Raw genomic sequence first — 23758 nt, forward strand, 5'->3', positions numbered from 1 at the left:
TCCTGCTGCAAGATGGAAGTTGTTATGTGGCATTAAGGTTACTTTCCATCCTCGGTCATTTTTTTTTGTGAAGCATGGAGATAATAGAGGGAGGTTAGTAAGGAAAAAGTTAGAATTGTCCCTAATGTTAGAAATGTCCCTAACTAAAAGTTTCATTGAGTGCTCTTTGTTCAATTCATGCAGGTGAGAGAGGATGAAGTGTGATTTGGGCAGATCCTTTTTCCTACCAAATCCTGTGTTATTGAATACCTGGTAGATGGATACAACTACTTCAGATTGGGGCAAAAAGAAACTTCAAGGGCTCAATCTTTCTGTTAGCTATTCCTCTATTGAGTGAATGTCAGGGACAAAGTGTGGACTCAAGGATCTAAGAAGTTTTGACCCTCAAAGACGTATTGGTGGTTAAGGTGACATGCCAGTACACAGCAGAGGTTATTGAAGCAGGAATTCAGTTGGAGATGGAGCTCAAATACAGCTGTCAAGTTTTGGATGTCAGTCCTAAGGGATGGAAATCTGTTAGCCAGTTTGTTTTTTCTGTTGTACTTTTGGAAGTAGCCCTTGAGAGGTGTGCCAAGTAATTTAGGTGTCAGATTAACATGGTGCTTAAAAGTGGATGCGTGTCCCTTTTAGTTCAGGAGCAGGGTCTAGCACTGGGACAGACAACATGGTGATGAGAATTGCACCTGAGACAGAGGCATAATAATAGACTTTGGCACATTAGCAGACGTTACAGAGCAGCTTTCTGATGCGAAGCATTTTGTTGTAGGGCAGTATCATCTGAATTCCTCCCATCCTGAGTAACAGAGAGGCACCAAATTCTGTCTTTGTTTTGAGGCAAAATGCCTTCATCTCTCAGTTTGGCCCTAAAAATCTGTGAGTCAAAAGATTTCATCTCTCCTCCGAGCAGTGCAGTCCAGGTCATACCTATCACTGCACTTCCATTCTCATTCTGTAAAAGAAGAAGGTGGCAGTGTTTGCCTGTCCTGCCACCATGCTGTGAGGAAAAAGAAAAAGATGTAAATACTGGGCAACTGTTCAGGCACTGCAGAGATGGCAGCCAAATAAGTAACTTCCACGGTTTGAGCTGATCCCTGTGTTTGTGGGCACAGTGTGTGCTTAGGAAGCGTTGTGTTACACGCGGGGGAATAGCATCTGTGCATACTTCAGCTTCAGACACAACCATCTGCTGCTCCATTTGGGGCTGCTGGAACCTGTCCAGTCTCCTGCTTGGGATATCACAGCTGAGACAGAAGCCTGACCACAAGCGACAGAAGAGCTAGCCTGCCTCTAGGTACTATCATTTGGAACCATCCTACTGCCACCACAGATGGAAAGGTGTCCTGGGTGAAGTATTTCCAGACTGCCACAGATACAGAAATATGGCTTTTAACCTTGCATTGATGTGCAAGTGACACAGGAGGATTGCTTGGATGATCTTTCTCCTTGTATCTCAGGATTTGCTTTCCAGCGCTCTGGCTATTTCAGGACAAAGACATGAACTCTCTTTAGACTTGGGAAAAAAAATCTTTGATGACATTTATAGTTCTGAGATTAAAAATCCGGTGTGTCACGGTGATGTTGGGGATTAAACCAGAGTACTATGTGACCTAATGAGATTAGTCTTTAGAACCAAATCCTGAAGTTAATTCCATCAGCGATTACATCAGCCTGGATGCACAGGGATGAACACCTGGAGATAGGAGATGTATAACAGTCATGGGGAAGAACGTGACTTCAAGGAAGAAGGAAAAAAGTTGCATTTATTTTTATCCATAAATGCACTTGTTCAGACCATTCTAGCATACTAATTAGCACAAAATTTGACGAAGGACTGGAAGCTTCCCTTTGGGCACTGGTGAGAGTTACTGCTGTCCTCTCTGGGAAAGAAGCAAAAGGCTCAGACTGCAGCAGTTCTGCCCTCTAAGACAGAGGTCTCCCAAACAGAAATTGCTCTCTGATAACTATTTAGCCCCTGTGAAGTGGAGTTTGGCTCATGTACAGTGTGATGAAAAGGGGTCAGCATATGTAATACAATGCTCAGAAATACCAAAATGGGCACATCCCAGGGAAAGTTACAGGCTTTACTCTTCTAAATCCTGAGAAATTTGCAGAATTAACTTCTGCCTAAAAGACAGTCCCCAGTGCTTTGCCTTAGCCTTCTGTATAATCTTTCAATGATCTTGTACTATTTCCTGTAAGTTTGATATTGACAAACGTGGAGCCCTAACTGCAGCTCCACCCAGACAGAGGGCACATCTAGCTCAGCATCCCATGTCCATCAGTGTTCAAAAGGTAATGCTTAGGCACAAGTATGAGAAGAGGTGATTCCCAAGGATGGGCTATTTCTCTAAGCAATACATGTGTCTTCGTGGCTCCTGCAGCAATCAGGTCCTGAACCAGGAAGCAAAAACCTCAGCAATGCTATTCCAGGGCTAGCTAGAAAAAAAACCCCCAACATTGTAATTAAAGTTCCTATTTTACCTAAATTGTGGGGCAAGCTTCTGCAGCAACCTGTCTCCAAGAGTGCAACTGTGTTTGAGACAAAAGAAGGTGTTAGTCTCCGTGACTCTGCAGTCATTGCACCATGGGGTTAAATGTCTTTTTGGCCTTAGTTTGAGTGTCCTTTGTTTGGCATCTTAATTCTAGCATGCCAGATGAAATGCAGTGCTACCCTGCTTAATTTCTATGCATTACAATCTTTCTTTATCTTTAATAGCATTATCTTTAATCCTGCCACAATTGTATTTTCCATAATTCTGTCAACTGACTACTGATACCTAGAAAAGATAAGCAGAGTGTTGTGTCAGTCCTTGCTGTTATCTTGCAGACAGAGGGATCTGAGAGAGGCGCGTGCCTGCCGCTCACAGCCCAGCGATGAGCGAGACCCCAGCCGCCACCCTCAACACCGGAGATGCTCCAACTGGTCCCAGCACACCACGCAAGGGGCCTCCCAAGTTCAAGCAGAGACAGACAAGGCAGTTCAAGAGCAAGCCCCCCAAAAAAGGAGTAAGAGGGTAAGGGAATTTTGGAAAGAAAAGAAACCATGCTAGTTGAGTAGCTCCCCACTGCTCCATTGTGCTTCTGTGATACCATCTTCCCTTGGGCAAGGAGCCAGAAGGCTTTCCCCTGCCCCCGGGTCACAATCAGCTCTCCAACCTGGAGCTGCTTCTCTTCTGCTCCCTACCCACAATTCTCCTTCCTTGGCTGGGCGTTTAGGACATCTCCCCTTTCCTTGCTGCTGCCCCAAACACACTCCTTACCTGCTCTTTTCTCTCCTAGGTTTGGAGATGACATCCCAGGCATGGAGGGGCTGGGCACAGGTAAGCTCTGAAGGATGTTGTTGTCATGCCCTGCTTTAGCACTAGTGCAGACAAACTTCATCATGGGAAAGGATTCTGGGGTGGTCTTTGTTTCCCTGGCCTGTCTGCAGCTCTCAGGGTCACCAGAGAAGACTCGTTCTACCTCCCCAAGCTGCCACGTTCATGCTTATGCTTACATTCACTACAAGAAGGAAAGGCCATTTATGTATGCTTCAGCTTCAGACTACTTACATTGGGCTGCAGAAGTGCTTGTTTGTTTTCTGCTAATACTCTGGCTAAGAATTTCAGCAGCATGAGGTTCTCAAAGAAATGCTAAATGCTAAGCTATTAATACCAAAAAATCACAGAAACTAAATCCCAGATGGTTAAGTATTTGTGTTGTCATCAGAATCCTAATTTTAAGCATTTCATGTACCCATCTGGGATTGAGAAACATGCATTGGATGAGCTGTAGCCAGTCAGAACTTTGAAGTATTGATAATGAGAGAGTCACAGATCCTGAATATTGTAGCCCAAATTATTCAGCATCTGATTTAAAACTCCACATGTCTTCAAGGAGATCACAGTTTGGCTACAGGTAATTTATGAGAACAGGAGAAACCACATACCTGGAATGAATTTTTACACCAGTTTACATAGTCACTGAAGAGACTAGGAAATGCTGCCTTGCTTTTTCTCACTGAGAGAAAGTACACTGATATGGTTTGGTCTGACAGGTAGTACCAGATTTGTAATGCTCATCTGCCCATTTAACCTTCAAATGGAGTCTCATTCTTGTTAATGGCTCCTGAGTAAATCAGCCTTTCCATTAATAAAAAATAAATCCAAGGAGTGCATTGGCAAGAACCCATTTGTCTTTTTCTCTCTTTTGCAGATATCACTGTGATTTGCCCATGGGAAGCTTTCAGCCATCTGGAGCTGCACGAGCTGGCCCAGTTTGGGATCATCTAAGGTGTCAGCATCTCTTCTGGTGTCACCTGGTGACTCCACAGATCCCAGCATATTCTTCACCACCTTTGACACTTATTTTTGGCCCTTGCATCCACTTGCTTATGGGCAGGGTGGTTTTGTAAGAGCTAGTTATGAGAAACTTAACTTTGCAGATTAATTTGGCAAAGAAGTTATTTGAGACCCTGAGCAGGCCTCATGCTCCATGTGATGAAACTACTGAAAAATGTCTTAATGCCTCCCTGCACAATATTTTTTCTTCTCTCACTGTCATAGATCTTCAATGTTTATGGTGATACAGGGAGGCTGTATTTGAACTTTTTCCCTGTTTAGCTGAGATATTGTGTGCATGTATGTCCACACCTAATTAAATCAGCCCATTCTGTATTCTTCCTTCCTTCCCTCTCTTTCTTCGTCTTTCTATATAGAATTTCCATGGGTAGGTCCCCGTGTTATTTGGGCCACTAATTATTTGCTCAGAGTACATCTGTAGAAAACAGCATTAGAGTCACCAGTCCAGACATTAGGCTGCTTTCCATAGGAGATCCTTCCCCAGGGGTTCACCATAAGGAAGGTGCTGCTAAGATTTACCTCATCAGCAAATGGGGAAAAGGGCTTGCAAATGCTGTCTCTGCTGTACTGCCCACAGGCTACGAACCATGAGAGTCTGGCTGTTCTCATAATGTTAAATGAAAACGTGTGCGTCTGAGATCAATAGCTAAGTGAATTGATCCCATTATTCATTCCTTTGTGGTTGCAACTCCAAAGAAGCAGCTCTCCAAATGACGCTGCGTTTCCTCTCCTTTGATGGGAAGCCCCGTGTGACACTTGCACTGTCCCCATGCCCATACATATTTACATGAGACATTTGCTCCCCAGGACATGCTTGCTGCTGATTAAGACAGGGAATCCTTATGGTCTGTCACCAGACTGTGCCAGCAGTCCCGCCACATTCAGCAGAAAATGGTACTGCAGTAATTGCTCCCTCTTCCCTGTATTTAGCATAGGACAAGTCTCCCTTCATGCTGCCCCTCATAAGCAAGAAGGCTTTTCTCTCTTTACTCCCTGGCAATTTCAAGCTGTGGAGCTTGTTTGGACAAGCAGGCAAATGGTGTCCCCAGAGAAAAGTAACAACAGAGCAAGTGAGGAAGCAGGGGAAGGGTAGGATGTGTACATGCAGGCAAGCACAGAGAGAATCCACTTAACCCCATCGATCTGTGTCTCCTGGTCTCTGGCAGCCTGAGTGCTGCCGAGTGGTGAGGCACCCGTAACCACTTAAATGTTCGGGGAAGGCACCGAGATTCCCTACGGCCCTGGCATTAAGTGAGGGCTTTTGGCTTGTTTGCAGGCAAGGAGCAAGTTTATTGTAGCTACATAATATTCATAAGGGGAGGTGGAATTTTTAATCATTGCCTTTAGCTTGAGAAGCCTCATTGCATAAGAACTGCCTCCCCCTATCTTATCTTTCCTATGCTGAACATGTTCATGGGCCCAGGGAGCGATTGTGGAGAGGAGAGCAAATCCTGTCTAAACGATTGATCCCCACACATAAAGCATTGCTATAAATCCATGGCGGTGCTATAGTTATCTGCTACTGTTATTCCAGAAATAAAAGCTAGCAGTTTCCAGTTAAAATATAGCTTGAGCACCAAAAGCTAAAGGAAATTAATTCCTGTTGGCAGTCCAGAGTACAGCTTTTATTATTCAGCACTCCTGCCATTAGACACAGCAGTAAACCACGGAGTGGTTCAGAACCGCAGCACTATCACGGCGCAGAAGCCATGTACCATTTAGCTAATTGCAGCCCTCAGCTATTTCCTTGGGCAGAGGCAGTCTGTCCTTTCCACTTACTTCCAGTTTCTCCTGCCTTTCTCACCTTTTAATGCTTTTCTTCTTGCCCTAAGTGTTCTTTATGTAAATGACGTTTTATTTAGCTTTTACTATAGGGAACTGATTTCATTTTTTTCAAGCTCGTACTAGCCCTCTCCTTCTGTAGTTAAATGTGAATGTTCCTATGGCAATACTCTCGTGCTCTTGTTCACATTATGCCATCCTGTTACATATGATCCTCATCCCACCTTCTCAGTCTGTCCCCTTCTCTCTGGGAAAAGATCCACTAGACCCAGTTTTGAATCCTTCAAGCTGGCTGCCTCTATTATCATTGAGTTTTCCCTTTTTAAAGCTTTTTTAATAGGACAAAAACAAGAGAAGAAAATTTTATTTCGTCTTTTTGCTCCCTTTTCATCCCAGACCTTGGGAAAACAGTCCACAGACACTGAGACACTTTGTCAGAAAATACTGGGATAAAAGCAAAACTCTCCTTAGTCCAGGGACTGAAGTTTTAGCAAATCAGAAGGTCCTGGTGTAGTTCCATATCTGATTGCCATATCCCCAGTTCCCATCAGAGAACTACTCCATTCTTCTTCCTAGAGGAGTCCAACAGGAATGTACACATAAGCCAGCTCTCATGCCTGGCTGATGAGCTGTATCAGAAGAGGGATGCTTTGAGACAACACAATTTGTTAGTTATTTTAAAATAATTTCTGTGCATTAATAGGGATTACATTAGTTCCTTTACTTGTAAGGAATTTTGAGACTTAGAAGAAGAGTCTTAAAACACACTCACAGTTGTTTTGTCTGAGGTTCTGAGGTTTTTTTTATGAGCCGTAATTCCTGAAGCTTCCATTTTTCAGTGAGAGATGGCTATGGTGCAAGAAAGCAAATGTGTTAAAGCAGCTTGTTGAAGGACTTCAGTCTATATGCATTGTAATATGTTACTCTCTGTTCTTTTACTACAAAAACATGTCAAAAGGAATAAAAATTAATAGAAATTGTTTAAAAAATCTTAAGAGTGTAGTCTGACTTGCTTACAAAATACAACCAGGGAAAGGCAGATGACTTAGCTTTTCCTGAAATCCTTTCCTGGGGAAAGACCTGAAAGTCACTCATCACCTCTTGCTAGAGAAAAGCAGCTATTTATCTCCAAACAATAGACAATAAAGACCAACTGTGATATCATCTGAGAAGCAGTTTTTCCTGAGTGATGACTGGTATATTCTCCCAAAAGTGTTGCACATGATTTCTTTCAGGCTGAAATCTTTTGGCCAGTTACATCTTCTGGGGCTCTGTGCAAATGAATGTCAGTGTGTTTTCTACCCTATAGCAAAGAATTGCTGAGATGTGAATGCCACTTAGTTCCTTCTCATTGCCATGACTGCAAGACAGAGCTGCAAACACTCATCTCCTCTTGCTTCTTGCTGCGGCTGAACTTTCTAAATGTTCATAGGGGTTTCAAGATGGTCAAGTGCAATTGTGTTCTGGTGCTATGGTGTCAAATCTCAGCCTTAGAAGTGTTTTCTTTTGTGCCATCCTTGGCATTTTTTCTTGCAACTCATCACTGAGCGTCCACTTGAAAGTCTTTTGTCTTTGAATGTTGTCTATCCTGTGAGATATGAACATGAGTTGCCCAGGGCTCCTTTGTGAGGGCTTTTTCAAACCTTTTCTCAACTGCATTTTGAAAGCCATAAAAATATCTTCTCACATGGTTATGCCAATTTAAAGCAGTAACCAACTTTTGAGTCCCATCCTCACTGACCCCAGTTTCCGACTCTAGTGAGAAAGTTAATTAAACCCAAATCTCTTCAAGAAAAGAAGAATGAACCTTAGGAGAAGTGAGAAGCACTTGTCTTGCTTCTCCCCTTTCTGTCCCCCACAGTATCTAAATCACTTCAGGAATCTCAGTTAAAAATAAATAAAAGAAAAAATAATAATAAAAAAATTAAAGCCCCAAACCCTCAGTGTAAGTTGGATGCTTCAGGAGATCTGAAGAGCATTAGTACAAAATTACCATGCTCCAAAAGTTTTCAAATCAGCACCTCACTCAGTATCAAGCCACTGTCACATTTTCCTATGATATGGATCAATAAGGTGTAGGCTAAAAAATGACATTATCACTCTGTGTTTTGTGGGGCATTTTTCTATTTTATAAGTGGGTTTTTAGGAGTTAGGTAAATTAACAGTACTCACCACCTTTAGGTCTTCAATACCTGATTTTTCAGAGTATTTTACAGTTTATCTTGAAGTTTAAAATGCAGCTGTCATTAGCTGTGGTTGCATCTGTAAGTACTCATTAGTGAATCTCATTCTCTCTGAGCCAGATCTCACCCAGACAGTAAGATCCAGGGCCTCAGATTGGAGATCTGAGCAACAGGAAGTCTGTATTTTTGAGAGCATTTATGTAATGCTCCGTAGGGTGGGCAGGTTATTCCAGCCAACAGTCTGTTTCAGCATCACCACACCACTGTGATGCAAACCTAGACAGATCTGAAAAAAAAAAGAACAGAAGATTATGCGACTAAAATAAAAGATAGTATCACATGCTTATAAATGTGCTCAACTCTGGAATTTCCTCATACCAGACTGCTTAACTTTGAAACCTTATTCCCAGTCCCCATAGTGCTGTCAGGGCTGCTGAAGCTGGGACCAGTTTAGTACCCTAATGTCAGGCACCTGCCCCTCCAAAGTTTGTTCTGACAGCCCAAGGTAGGGAGCATCTATGGCTTTGAGCTTTTTCCACACCGACTGTGATCCACCTGGAGGGAGTGGGATGGCTGAAGCCTCTGTGCTGGGGGTATATAACAATTGAATTCTGTCAGTTGCAACTTACCTTTAACATGTTCTCTCACGATTTATGTTGTTCCTCTTCTTGAAGTTTAGCATAATTGTGGTGCGAATTTTGGTCGTTTCTGCTCCTGCTGGGTGAAAAGAATACCTTCTTTATCAAGGCTCATTGCCTTCAGGAATTTGCAAACACTTTCTTGCCTCTGGCATTTTTCTGAGGGCCTCTCACATTCCTCAAGCTGTAAATGAAGTGGCCAAGCATAGCAATGACCAGCACATACTCAACATACAGCAGACTGTCCAGATGGCAGAGCAGACAAGGGATATGACAGAAGTAAGTCACTACCCTAAGTAAGAACTACCCTATGAAGAGTAGGACTTTAGACAGGGGGGCACTGGGAGTGCTTTTGGTACCCTGAGAACTTGGTCAGGACAGTGGTCAGCACAGGAAAAGTGCACAGGAAGGAAAGATTCCTTCAAGAAGATGGAGACCACGGAGAAGGAACGTGGTGAAGCCCCAGGAAGCTGCCTGACAAAGCTGTACACAGGGCTTTGCCCTGTGGTCTGTGCCAGACTGCAGCTGGCCAAGGAGCACTTGCAGGAATTCTGAGCCTGTTATGATACTGAACAAGAGCATCCACACAAGGTACAAACTATTTACAAAGCACTGAGCAAGCTGAACTTGGTTCCTTACCAGAGACCTTGCTCTCTCTGGAAGACAGCAGCTGCACAACCATCCAGGAAGAAAGAGAGCTTGCAGAAAAACACATCAAAGTGTGGGAGCTCCAAACTACCACCACAATGACCTTGTAATCATGGGTGATAGAGTAGGTAAGCAGGAATAACATCAATGGGAAAATCTGTATCTTGTGCTATTAGGAGACCTCAATAAACCTGTGTTTTACTTCCCCTCACTTCTGGACAGGACACCAAAAGGAGCAACAGATAGAAATCCCAGGATCATTAAAAACACCACCCTTGCAGGCTGCTGGAACACATCTCTTGGAAGTGTGACCTAGGCAGGCTTACAGGGGCTGCAGAGGGGCACAGCAGCCTAGAGGCAGATGGGAGGCAAGGCCAGTTTCTCAGCCATGCAGAAGTTTCTGCCCCACCAGTGACCTGAGGCACAAACTCCCATTGCTTGATCAAAACACCACATTGGTTTCTCTAGGCACAAGGAGAAGGCAAACTCATTTGCTCATCTCACAAGAGCTATCTGGATTCAAGCCAGCTCAAATTTGTATCATCCAGACAGCTGGCATGCTGGCATGGGCATAACAATCTTGCATCTGTCTGCACCAGGGAACTGGCTGCAAGTCTGAAAGTAAGGGAAGAAAAATAACAGAAGGCCAATGTCGGCGACTGAGGCACAGACCCAGACAGGCAGGGAATCTGAATCGTTTATTCAAAGGAATGAGCTGGTTTTATACAATTTTCTAAGGCACAGTATTTCCTTACATGGCAATTCTCACTACGTGACCTATCCCGTGTTGCCACATCAGCAACACACTGCCTTCTATGGGGTGATCACTCGCTGTTCACTGTCCATCAGCTCCCGGCAGGCTCCTCTCCGTAGGGGTCTGCCCTGTGACACCTCCTCCCCCCCGGGTCCGGCGGAGACAAGACTCTGTGCGCTGCCATGTGCTCCTTTGTGCTGCCATGTGCCTCTGCAGGCAGCTTTTACAGCTCACAACTCAACTTTATTCCACCTCTTCCCACAGGCCAGCCATGTGGAAAACAGCAAGTTGTATTAGATCTGGCTTTAGCAACTGCAGTTTTACCAGAAACATTCTCTGGGATCAAGGTCTTTCCATGCTAAGCACTTCATAAGTACATCACTAACAAATCAGTTATAACCCTGTTCTCCAAGAGCGTTGCTCCAGCCTGTGGATACTGAACTTCACTAATAAGGGGGCACTGCAGAGATGCAGCACAGTCAATCTTGAAAATGTCCGTACGTGGCCAGGTCACATGTAGACAGCTGGGGTGAGGAACATGCAGATGGAGGCATCGGGGAAAGTCCTTTCAAACACAAACCTTAAGCTAGATGATCTGGTAAGCACCAGTCTCAGACAAGAGCGAAGGGAAAGCAAGTCAGCAATTACATTGGAATGAAATATGGTCAGCAAATGAAGCAATTGTGAACCAAAGCTGCCTATACTGAAAGAGTACCACAAGGAGCTATATTATGATAAATCTGAGAGGATCTTAACACCACTGCATCCCCATCCAGAAGGCTCCATTCAGTTCTAGGCATTTTGAGGACAGAAGGTGATGAACTGTTCTGTATTTTGAACTCATGTAGAAGGGGGATGAAGAGTAAACAAAAATGAAGAAAGGAGGAGTAAGGACTCCACAGGCATCAGGGAAGTTGTTCCAGCATGCACAGCCCCCTGAAATAGTCAAATGGAGTTATGATTCCCACCCAGAGGTAGTTGTAGGGTATAGATAACAACGGAGGACAAATATTAGCAAGGATGAAACAAGTAAAAACTATCTGAAAATAATATCAAAATATTAAGTAGCTGTTGTCAAGAAGTCCTGACAAATACCTTCCTTGGGAAAACTGGACTCTTGGCCCCATGGGAACTGGGAAGGCTCTGATACTTAGTACATTTGTGACTGCGTTGTAGAAAGTAACCAAGAATCCCCTGCAGAGAGTATCTGGCACAGAACAGGCATAGTTCCTGCAGGAGTCAGGGCAGTCACCCTGGGCCATCTCCACTGCTGTGTCTCTCAAGCTACACACTAGTGATGTATAGAAAATAAGTTTGCTTTTCATAGGAAATTCATGCATTACAATATCAAAGCTAAATACATAGGAAGCTCTGCTTAGCAGCCATCTGTAAGCTTCTGATAACAAGACACAAAGTAAGATGCTGTGTTCTTAGCTGCTAAAAAATAAATGTGACAAAACCAGCAAAAATCTCAAGCTCAAAACAAAGAGCGTGGAAGCACACAAGATATTTTCATTTCACTCTTCAGTGAGAACTGCTTCTTTGGAAAATACAGTAACATTTTAGTTCCACATCCCACCGATTTCTCACTTTGGAAGGCACAATGTGCACCTTGTTGTGTGTAATGCTATGATATGTAATTTTTTTTTTCTTTGCTTCAGTCTGGAACCATTTCCCTGAAAGGTGGCATAAAGCTTTGAAGCTTTATCCCAGCGATGTAAACTTTTTGCATTCATTCACAGTAATGCCTAATCCCATTTTAATCTTAATAAGCTCTTTAGTGCAATAATATCCTATGGCATTAAGGCATACAACTTAATTCCTTGAATTAAAGCCAGGATTCTCTTTGGAGTTTTTGCACTGACTTCCACAAGCTTTGGATCAGGTCAATCTCCAAAAAAAACCCAACCTGCTGCAAACCACTGAACTACCTGACAGAAAAGGCTTTATGGTTTTATATTATCTTACAATAGCTTTTCCATGTATATAGAATCTGCATTCATAAGAATTTCAGAGCTTCAAGCAGCATCTAACTGGAATAATTAGCTACCCTGATCCCAAGATGCTGTTGATAAACTCTTCAGGAAGAAACATTTCCTTACCCTCACTACTCTGGCCCAGGGCTGATACAGTGATCCAACATGAGAAGCTTGAAGCCTTTGGGTGCCTACTCTCAGAAGAACGTTATCTCTTGATCTATCTAAATGAGCCAATTATGAACTGGATTCCCAAGTTCCTTCAGACAAAAATGGTAGAGATAAATTTAATATGAACTAAATTGCAAACAGGAGGAAGTTGTTGCTTGTTATAATTATTTAGTTATAGAGGAAATTTTAAGTCACCTCTTTCAAAGGTCTGAGAAAAGTCATACTGTGGGCACCACCTGGAATTTCTCTCTGAACATCAAATAAATGTCCCAAGTATTCCCAATAGTACAAATCCTCTGGCTTGTTTTCAAACTGTAATTGTGGCCAGGAGCTATGTAACAGTGCAAAACCCATTCTCTGCCCTTCAAGTGTCTTCACTCTGACCTTACTTAAAAATGAGAAACCTGTCTCATAGCCCCTTCAGTCCCTCGAGCTTTGTGACAAGGCACTGAATGTACACAGAGAAGGCAAATCAGTCCTAAGCTCAGACACAAATCCAAATCAAGGGGGTTGCTTTAAAAGTTGCTGCTCACTGACTGGGTTAGAGAAGGTGACTTCTTTGGCTGCTCCAATTGTCAAATAAAATACAGTTCATGGTGACTTAGGCTTGCACATATCATCCCTGCTTGCAGCAAGCTCAGAGCACAAGCACTACTCATTGTTGCAGCTCAGCTGCTGAACAGTACTCAGTAACCCTAAACAGCTTCATTATATTTCATCAGGGTCCTTAACCCCTCTTTGGTTTACTAAAGAGATAGCCAAAAGGCCATTTGATCAAACCCAGAAATGTCTTCATGGGAACATAATTCTGATAGGAAATGAGTCTTTCTTACATGCAGCAGAAAAGTAAAATCATATCTGGTGGCTGGTTTGGCAGACTGAGATAAGAACCACATTGCTAATTTCTCACAGAGGCAATAATGAAATTCAGAAACAACTTTCCACATTATCTGTGCCTTGTAGGTCTTCAAACCAAGAGTGTGTGACAGGAAGGTGGATAGATATGCTGAGGGTAACATCTGTGGCTCAGGTATTTCAGACCTCCTGTGCAGGACCACTGGAGAAGCTTTCAAGTCAGGACTGTACAGGACATCATTAGGATGACACCAGCTATATTTGACAATCTAATACCCATGCTTACCCACTGGTGCACAGGTGGGATCCCATGAGCAAGAACTCATGTGTTTGGATGTGATAATCTGTATATTCATACAAAAGTATTTGGAAGAATGGAGATTGGCATGTATGTTAAACTAATGCCATTGAGCCTGACACAGGCACTGCAAAATTTCTAGCCTGTTGGTATCGAACAGGCAAAACAGGTCTTCACTAGACACTGTGTGTCGAATTTAAATGAGAAATGTCCAGAAAAGCACAAGAATTAAAAGTCTCTACCAAATCAGAAAAAAAGTCCCTCAGACCCAGTACTTTGCCTCCAGATGTAGCCAGTAATGGTTGCAAAGGACAAGATACAAATTATGTACATAACAGCATGTCACTAACATATCTAGTAGCTTCCAGTGATTTGCACTCAAGGACATCCTGAGCCAGAGCTGATGTCTTTGTGTACAATAGCACTTGGTAATTTTTTCCTTCATGATGCTTTGAGACACTTTCTGAACCTATAGAGACCTTCACTATCTGTGGTACCCTTAGTAAAGGAGTTCACACAATAAACCCTCATACCTAAAAGAGGAATAAATAGATCCATGACCTTTCTCTCTCAGAATGCATAAAAACCCCCACCTCATTTCACTTGCTGCTACCTGCAAGTTTCCTCAGTGCTTCCCTTGGAAGAGACAAGAATATTATATTGACAAAAGTAACCTATTCCTATTACTTTTGGTGCTCCAAAGCAGAGGATGTTGTGGTCATTCATTTTTTTGGCCAGTGGTAATCAGCTGCAAATGCTGGCTTCCAATTTAGAACATTGTTACTTGAAAACTATTAAAACGCCATATTATTTCTTACCTAGAGAGGTCGAGACACCTTCTATATTTAAATACAGTTACAAAATGCAGAGGGAGGGGGTTTTTCTTTTAAGTCAGTGTTACTTAAGAGCAGCATTTAAAAAATTCAGATAGGATATGGTGAAGATAAGTAGAAGTTACTGGAAGTTGGTTAAATAAATTTCCTGTGAACAGATAAAATAATCTTTACAATTACTCTGTTCCAGCAGTAGTTTCAAGATTAAAAAAATACAATTCACAGCCATTCTCTACACAAAAGATCAGAACCATAACTGCTGAAAATTGACCTTGTTCCCATAAGTCACCACATTTACTGCAGCTGGTCACAAGACCAACTTTCTGGGTCCTTGGGAGAAGCTCGGGTGGTCTTGTGTGCGCTGTTTCAAGGAACTGTGTTTTCTTCCAGCAAGTAGTCTCTTTCCACATTTTGTGTTTGAGGCATCACCACCCCAAGTGTCAACCTCCAGCTTCTCTAGAGTGTTGGCAGCTGATCCCACCGGTAAAACCCATCTAGGTTCATTGAAACAATGGGGCTGAGGGCTTTACTGTGGAAAGAGACATAAAGTTCTTAGCCTTCATTACATAATTAGCGAGAAGGAACATTTTAGAGAAGACGAGGTAGCAGCTGGTTAAATGTTTTAGCCATCTGTGGGAAACCAGAGGAGGAGACTGCCTCATGCTCACTAATATCTTAACTGAGCATATTACATTTTGTGGGTTATTCAAAACAAAGTTTAGGTGGGGAATTATTGCCTCAGAAAAGCTGGCAGGACACACCTAGGACAGAAACTGGGTGATTAACCCAACAGGTGCTCTGTCCAGCAGGCAGGGTCCAGACTTGGTATAACAGAAGCAGAGGGAGAACTGCAGATCCCCAAGGGATTCAAATGGAGAGATGCTACTAATTTATTTGTGGCAAATAAGGTTTCATTAACAAGAGGGTAGCTACGACACCCCCATTCCCTCAGAGCAAAGTCCAGCTGTAGAAGCAAGGCCATGTCTCAGATTTGCAGTGAGTAGTAGCCTTGCTCTTGTTCCAGTGCTAGAGGCAGCAAGGCTGCAGGTGTGGGAGGGGGCACCCTCTCCAATTCTCACTCCCCATGCCCTGCACTCAGCTGCCTCCTTTAAGCTCCCTTTGGAGGATGGTGGCAGTGGCTGCCAAGGCTGTTCTGCACTCTTGGGGCTCCCGATGTGCTTGTCCTGGTTCTGCCTGCTGTTCCTCCGAGGGTTACTGTGCCTGGCTTCCCCTCTGTACACAGTGCTGGGCACTCAGCTCCTGGCCATGCCAGACTTCAGAAGATGTCAACACAGAGATGTCCTTATCGAGGATGCAGCCTTGTATGGTTAGACAGAAATGTCAGTGGTGTATTGTGAGAACTGGAGCTATAAATACAGAAAATAAGGGTGACTTTGGTATGTTTTCCCATTAAAATTTTTATTGGACTTTTTAGAGCCAGAAATATCAGCAAGCTGCTTTAATGACAATGGCATTCTTCAAGAGTCTCTGCAAAAACTGAGCCCTAAAACTTCTGCACTACTAGCTCATGCTTCTCCAGCCTTGAGGCAAAATCATTCTGAGTCAGGTTGTGAGAAGTAAAAAACCTTTTGAGCTTCCCATTTCTGACTCTGAAACACAGGGAAGTTCCCCATCCATAGAAACATTTAGAGGCTTTTCCAAAGCTGATGAAAGAGGAATCATAGGATTAGTAGTACCTGACATCCGAATGCAGAGCATAAGGAGTCCAGCTGCCTCCCACAACCCATCCTGTCACGCAGAAGGGGAGCAATACTATAGTACCTGGTGCCAGGAGCAGCACAGAGGGGTCCATGATGCTCATCCACAATGACATCTTTGTATGTCAGGATAAATTCTCCCTACATGGAAGTATTTCCTAGAGTAGGAAAATGAGTAGTAAGCCCCTCCCCAGCTGCTGGGATGGACTTACTTGGAAAAAAGCAGTGTTATAACATGAGTTTCATCTTTTGGCAGCTGTTCCATAAATAAGAGCTTCCTCTTCCTGGAAGCAAAGACAAGGGGTTTTGTGAAAATATTTTGTACCTTTAACATTATCAAGTATTATTCAAGTATTTTCCAAAACTGCAGAAGAAAACAGCTGCTGGGTCCTGGTTTTGACCAGAGGAAGTCATAGTCAGGACTTGGAATTATACAAGCACAGAGATACAAATAGCTTGTTTTTATTTATTTTGTTTTCTGAAATCTATAAAAATAAACATCTTCAAGACTATGAGGCTTTGCCAAAATTTAAAAATATAACTGAAGAAGAAAGCAGCAGCCACAGACTGTTTCTAACCCAAATTTAACATTAAAAACCCCAGCCTAGCCACAGCGGAGGAACCAGTGCTTTCCACTGTACAAACTCACTTAGCTCTCACCTCACCTCACCAAGAAAATGTTTGAATGCAAAAAGAAATTAAGAACATAATTCATTATCATAATCTAAATGTCACATAGACCTTTTGTTGTCTATCAGGTGCTTTTTGTCATGCATGCTCCACTGTCTTGACCTGAAAACCACACTTTCTGTCTCAAATAACCTATTAAAGGTTATTAATTGTGAGGCAACACCCTGATTTTTCTGCTGAAGGGCATGCTGTGTCCCAGGAACATGCAAGGCACAAGCAAAGAGAATTATTAAATGATTTTCAGTCTGTGGTCTACAGTCTGCAGGGACTTCATGAACTATTTCTAAAGAATCCAGGAAAAACAATCAAGGCAAGCAAGATGCTTGTCACTATGCTTTGATTTCATGGTCAGCCCACTAGAAAAAAATTTTGAAATGTTTAGGGAAAAGATAGAAGAATTCATCCAAGGTTGGAGGCAGGCTAGAAAAGTCCATGAAGCCACATAAAGAGCAGGAACTTGTTTCATACATACTACTTTCTGGGCTATAAGTGTTTCAACTAGCTGAAACATGAACCTATGGTAATTTTATATAGCTTCTCAGCAGCATTTTGCAGTCCATGCAGAATTCTTGCTGCTGCACCAATTTTCTCAGCAGCATCCATGCCAGATAGCTTAAAGCTAGTGCAGTGGTTTCATCACCTTTCAGTGATACTTTATTTCAGCTGTTGTCATTTCAGTGAGCCAAGAGGCTTTGCTTTTACCTTAAAAGTAGGAACATTGTTGAACTTTTTGGTTTTTGCATTACAGATCTGCTATGCTGATTTACACAGCCAGCCCCAGATCTTCTTGACTCATTAAGCATCACCAGATCTACTCCATGTTGTCCTAATCTGGGTACAGCTATCTTGCAACAGAGAGACTAAAATAACCTCAGCTGTCTTAGTATTTGTCATGTTGTCTGTTATACCACAGCTCTGTTTGGTGCAGAAACAGGCAACAGAGCCTGGTGCAAAGGCTACAAAGTTAATGCCCAGCAAAATAGCTCTGCATTGAGAAACAGCCTATCACCTCAGCACAGTAGCCTGGTCAGCTAATTTTCCTGCAGAGAAAAGGAGTCACCAGTGAAACTGCTGTGCTGTTCTCTAGGTTCAGACTGCTATCTCAGCACAGCACTGCTCAGGCATTGCAGCTCTAACTGGAGCCAGCCCAGTACATCTGAGCTATGAACTACAGACATGACAGCCATGTGCCAGTCCAGAAATCACTGAAGGGATGCAGAGTATTTTACACAGACCACATCACCTCTACACAACAAGCTTCCACAAAGAAGTAAACGAGAAAATAACAAAATATTTTTCCATCTCTTGTGCTGTGGAAATTTAAATCCGAGTTCATGGTCTTTAAGATGCTATGCAATCAGGATAGCTGATCTCTAAAAGCTCCTGCTTATTGATGCAGTGCTGTAGGATCAGAGCTTGCCATCAGTAGGCACGTACTGCCTGCTCACCTTCCCTTTTGTAAAACAAAATTTTTCGCTCCCTAAAGCATCTTCCCCATCAGCTTTTCTCACTTCCTCCCCTGCCATTCTGGAAAGCTGGTCACTGTTCCTCCAGCACTGGTGTCATATTGTTGCTCACAATCAGACTGCATTCTACAATTTTGGGGTGTAACAGAGGGAAGGAAGACTTCTAGCTGCACTGTATCTTACAGAGATCTTTCTAAGACACAAGACCCTTCAGAACCTGGTTATCCCAGGGCTTCCATATCCTGGATGGCTGAGTATTAAATCAGAGGCAATCTTTGCTGCAAGTCACAAACTCAGACACTGTACTAATACTAAAACACATCAGCCCTGCTACCACTGCTCTTCCACCAGGCCCTAATCACCCCAGATGGCAATGCTTTCATTAACTTCTCTGTTCTCTGAGTACAGCCAATCTCTGTGGAGTTTATAGCTAAGGAAAAATTAATTATTATTTCATTTTAAAAAATCAGAAAAAGTAATTGAGTTATTAAGTAAACCCCAAGTTTACAAAACAGCCACACAGCCAGCGATGTCAAGTCAAGAGTGAGGAGGAAGGAGAAGGGATTAGACACATCAGCCCTAGACAGACTGCCACGTCCCTACCTTGTTCTTGTTCATGTACTTAGACCCCAAGGTAATCTCTCTGATTTAGAAAGGTTTTGAGTCAGACCTCTGAAGGCTGGAAGCACCACTGTGGGCTTGCCCTGAATCCTTCCCTAGGGTTCACTGTCGGAAGATAGCCGAAACACAACAAGAGTGTTGTGAAACCTTGGGGCTGGCCCTTATGTTCTAAGCTCTTTCAGAAGCTGAGGAAGGAATTTCTCTTACTCCTGCTGCCCCTGAAGTTAGAAAAAGACAAGTGAAAAATGTCCTGTGAAAAATCAGTGAAACCAGTAGAAAACTGGTAGTCTGGGTAGAAGACCGTGTGGACACAAGCATGGCACGGGCAACAGCAGCAGGGATTAGCCAAAGGGAAGGGGAGGACAGGGCAGGGAGGGAAAATGTGGCAGAGGGAAAAAGGGAGAGGAATTATTATCTGGAGCTCAAGTTCTGCCCTAGATGTGACCATCTCTGTGGACATGGTTATGACAGATTCACAGAACAGTAAAAATCTAGAGGAGCCGCTTTGCTGGATGGGGGGACAGCCCCTGCAGCCCCCAGCCCTCTGATGGGGGTTGGATTGAGCCCCCTTCACACATCATCTTCCTATGCTTGGTTACACAGGCAGCATGGTACAGGTCTCCAAGGACGGGATTCATCTCTCCTGGCTTTAGGTACCTACAGCATGACTGCCAAGGAGGATCTAGTCAACAAAACCGCTGGAGCTGAAAGACATATTCATCTAACCAAACACAGGCATCTGCTTCAGCATGAGATGAGTTGTGCTCTAGTCTCAGCAACACTGATTAACTCTTCACGAACAAGGGAAAAACCCTAAGGTGTCTAGCTCAGACACGGGCATTTGCATGTGATTAGAGGTCAGTGCCATACTCAGAATCCAAAAATAAAGTAGACTGGAATGCAGTGAGGACCAATCCTGGCAAAACAATGACAGTGATAGTCACTGTCACCAACACATAGCTGAGGAATGTGGATAAAAATAAAACCTGTGGGAACAAAACAAAATCTGAAAGCACTACAATAACTGTTGGTTAAATAGCACAATATTTACTGGCATTGCCATAACATCCAAAAACCTTTAGCAGGGTTCAAAGCTTTGCTGTGCTAAGCACTGCCCAACCATATACAAAAAGACACTCCTGATCCCTGGAGATCATGTGCAGGAGCAGTAAGATCCATGTGTGGTCACTGCCCATTTTCTGTGACTCCTTTTTTCCCCAACCATTTCCAAAAGTTTCTCAGCACTGCCCATTTCTCTCAAGGGATTGTGCTGGACTACAGTAACATGATATGGGCAAGCATTTGTGTTAAAACAGGGTTGCCTCAGAAAAAGGCATTTATTGTTGCTTGCAAACTTTCTGGCATTGCAAGGCCAGGTTCGTACCATGACATTTCAGATTTCCTTTCAGGGGATCTCACGTTGTTTCAACATGTCTCAAGAACTTCAGCCTAGACTTTAAAACAGATTGAAGTTACAAAGAAAAATATTAGAATTATTCCCCAAGTATGTGAGGAAACTTTTTTATATATACAAGAACCAGAAGATTTGGAGGAAAATAGGGAAGAAACATATTTACAGACCTCCTTTATAGCTCAGTAAACAGAGAAAGGAATTTAAACATTAAGACAGGCTCAAAGCAACTTGTTGAAGAAAGCAGAAAAATATTTTAAATTTTTTTTTACTTTTTCTGTACAGCAGGCTTGAGTTCAGGTGTGTGTCAAGTACCCAGCTCCACATATCTTCAAGAACTATTATGTTTAGTCTTTAAAATAAAGTCTTTTAAAATATTTTTAATCCACATAGAAGACTTTTAATACACAAGGGTTTCTTTGCACTTGCAAATGAAATCTTCAAAGAAAGCCCAGGAGGCTTATTAAAGTTGGAGCTGGAAAAAAAAAAGAAGAAACCTAAGCACGGACACAAGATCAGTATTGGCTGCTAGGGATGTCACGCTGTGAGATGGCCCGAGTGAATAAAATGTCTGCAAAGAGCAGAAAAGAACAAAGTAGAAATAACTGGATTTAATGGAGCTTGCCTGACATGGAGCTTCTCAAATACCTGTAAAAATTCATAGAGATTTACTAAATCCCTTAAGTAAGTCAGTCGTGTAAGTATCCAGAGAGTATATTATTTTTATTTAGCTAGAAGTATCTGGAATACATATATTCTTAAACAGTTTGCTTTCTGTAAAATGGAGGATGCACCTCTGAGACTTGTGCAATCAAAGCAAAACATGGAAATTAAGTCAGAAATAGGAAAATGTGTCAATGGTTGCATCAGAGAGGAACAAACTGAAACAAACTTTCAGTGCAGCATTTTATCTTTTCGTAAGCTATATTATAGCCAAAGGAAAACAGCAAAGAAAGGAATCGGGTCAATTCAAGACATGATTTATTTTGAACCTTCTCTGTAGCATGTTTAACATTAGCACGTTTCACTGTGCTGCTAAGAATAGTCCTATAGAAACCCAGAGAAATTTAAAGCATGTGTGCATGTTTGCACTGGGCGAAAGGCACCTCACACAAACCAAGTCTTCATTATTGCAACATAAAGTGACATTTAGACTCCTTCTTTGCCTCCAGGGACAGAGTCTTACTGAGTAATGAATAGGTATTTAAATCATTAGCACTGAGGAGAAAAATTTGCACAAAAGATGGACTTCATGGAAGAAAAGGCAGTTCAGACGGTTTGTTATGGCTCTCAGTAAGCAGATGGCCATGAAAGTTGGCTCAATACAAATACTGATACTGTTTTGCTGGCTTTGACATATTTAAACTGCATGCTGGAAGGTGTTTGAGCATTCACATCTGAGTGCCATGCCCAAATGAAACTGCTCTTATTTGCAGCACAACCAGCATTTGTACATAGAAATGCAACAAGAAATGCAGGGCTCGTCTTCCCTGCAGAGTTAAATTAACTTTGTAATGTTGTAAATTGAATGTTGCTTTTATATTAAGTCCTGCTGACACACAATAACCTCACTCAGGCACGACGTAGGACAGACACAAGATAGATTAGTGTTGTCAGCCCTCACGCACCTTCCCCTAAATTCCATGCATGAAAAAAGGATGAAATTCTGCCAGAATTCACAGTGAAATGGTTTACAGAACAATCTCTTGTATCTTTTCTGGTAATTGCAACCCAAAATGATCCTTGCAGTTCTCTGCCTCAGCAATCTGTCAGAAGCTCCCTTTCTCTTTTATCTTACAGCAGAAGCAGCAGAAGAAAAAACTTTGGTTTTTTCCCCCCAAAACTGTGTGTTTGTGCAATTAATAGGGGTTTGCACACTGACAGATCAGTATGCTGCAAAAGTTTAATCTTGATCACGTGTGGGCATATGACAGCATTTCTGTCAAATCAGACAGGGCACAGGATGGAGTTTTCACTGTCTTTTCCTATGAACATGAAGTTTATGTCAGGCAGGGGAGAGTGGATGACACCCGATCTCTCACAAAGCCGAGTGGTATGAATTTAACCCCTTATATTGCTCTGAACAGATCAAAGAGGGCAGAAGGAGTCTATGGCAGGTCAACACTCTGCAGCCTGGGGCTGTGCCATTCTGGATGCCATGAGGACAGCCCAAAAAGGAGGACTGAACGAGCCAGCCAAGGCCTCACAGCAGCACACAATCACAGATGTCAGCTTACACCGGCAATTTTAAAATGGATTTGCACTTGGCATCCTTCTTTGAGTCATGTCGCACCAGCCTGTGGTGCTACTCTTCATTGCTTTACCTCACACGAGATTACCTCAGAGCGAAATAATTCAAAACACAGTTCTGAAATAGCTCTGCTTGTACACCGCAAATGTTCCACCCTAAGGTACAAGGCACACAGGAAGCACTTGCCTCCCTGGATCAAGAAGGGAAGCTCAGAGCCATCTCCTGCCCTTCCCTGACAGACTGCTACCATCTCGTGGCCATTCTTGTTCTCTCTGTTGGCAACAGCACCCGACCTTTTTAAAAGCCAATTCTGTTTTCCCCTGTTCTCTTAGCTGTTCTACTAGAAATGAATGATTTTTAGGGAAAGGAGTAGCAAACCCAAAGCACTTTATGTGTACTGTGACACTGTAAAATGGATAAAATTAAAGAAAAACGTGCCAAAACCATTTTTCATAAAGTTTACACAAGGATCTGAAAATAGCACCTATCACTTCATTTTGCAAAAGCAAATAAAACTCTTATAAGGAAATATAACACAGATCCTTTAAAAACAAATAAATAGCTCATGAAGAACAATATCTTTAGTATCAAACAAAGCTTTAGTGCATTCACCCTAAACTCCTGCCACCCTTGATTCACTCAGAAACAAATTAAGACTTAGAGAGATAAACAGTTTTCAACATAAAGCTTAAAGAAAACATTTTAAATCAAGCTGCTACCAACATAAGCATTTCTTTCCAAGAAATAATACAAAAATTCTCACCAGAGGTACCCAAAGTTTCCTGGAGATCCCAGGCTAAAGTTTAGGCTGTGAAGTTTCCCCTGTCAGCAGCAAACTTTAGAGCTCATGTAAGGGATAATGCTGCCCAGTGGACAGGACAGATTTATGATATAGTTTTCATTGGCAGTTCTTCCACTCCAAACTCTGGGAAAAGTCATTCCTGTTTCCTATCTCTGTCATCTCTGCCTCTCCTTTTCACCTCTCTAGAAGAAGGGTAGACTCTTAGCAAAACACTGCACCTTACACATGATTCCAATTGAGATGATGATTTTTTAGTATCATGATGATAGAAATAAAATTGGATAATTGCAATATGAGCATATGACTGAGTTTATTTGGTTT

At 42.5% G+C, this 23758-nt stretch overlaps 1 protein-coding gene and 1 long non-coding RNA gene across 5 annotated transcripts in view; one reads left to right on the forward strand and one right to left on the reverse strand.

Annotated features, from left to right (window-relative positions):
• Positions 1-7117, forward strand: part of PDE6H (phosphodiesterase 6H) — a 9248-nt gene extending 2131 nt beyond the window's left edge. For all 3 annotated transcript variants that reach the window (XM_008636527.2, XM_017737906.1, XM_008636526.2), the window contains exons 2-4: positions 2828-3014; positions 3280-3320; positions 4195-7117. In XM_008636527.2, the coding sequence (XP_008634749.1) occupies positions 2875-3014; positions 3280-3320; positions 4195-4271 (258 nt within the window). In that variant the 5' untranslated portion in view covers positions 2828-2874 and the 3' untranslated portion in view covers positions 4272-7117. The remainder of the gene's footprint in view (positions 1-2827; positions 3015-3279; positions 3321-4194) is intronic.
• Positions 7118-8188: 1071 nt separating this feature from the next.
• Positions 8189-23643, reverse strand: LOC108447553. Of its 2 annotated transcripts, none has more exons than XR_001863179.1 (3): positions 23399-23643; positions 8935-9022; positions 8189-8591 (listed from the first exon to the last, which is right to left on the reverse strand). It is a non-coding gene; the product is annotated as an uncharacterized LOC108447553 (long non-coding RNA). The 2 variants fall into 2 exon arrangements; XR_001863178.1 differs by having other exon boundaries at positions 8935-9019; positions 23399-23614.
• Positions 23644-23758: the final 115 nt, after the last annotated feature.

The sequence above is a fragment of the Corvus brachyrhynchos genome, unplaced genomic scaffold (assembly GCF_000691975.1).
Source record: "Corvus brachyrhynchos isolate BGI_N302 unplaced genomic scaffold, ASM69197v1 scaffold56, whole genome shotgun sequence".
Taxonomy (NCBI): Eukaryota; Metazoa; Chordata; class Aves; order Passeriformes; family Corvidae; genus Corvus; species Corvus brachyrhynchos.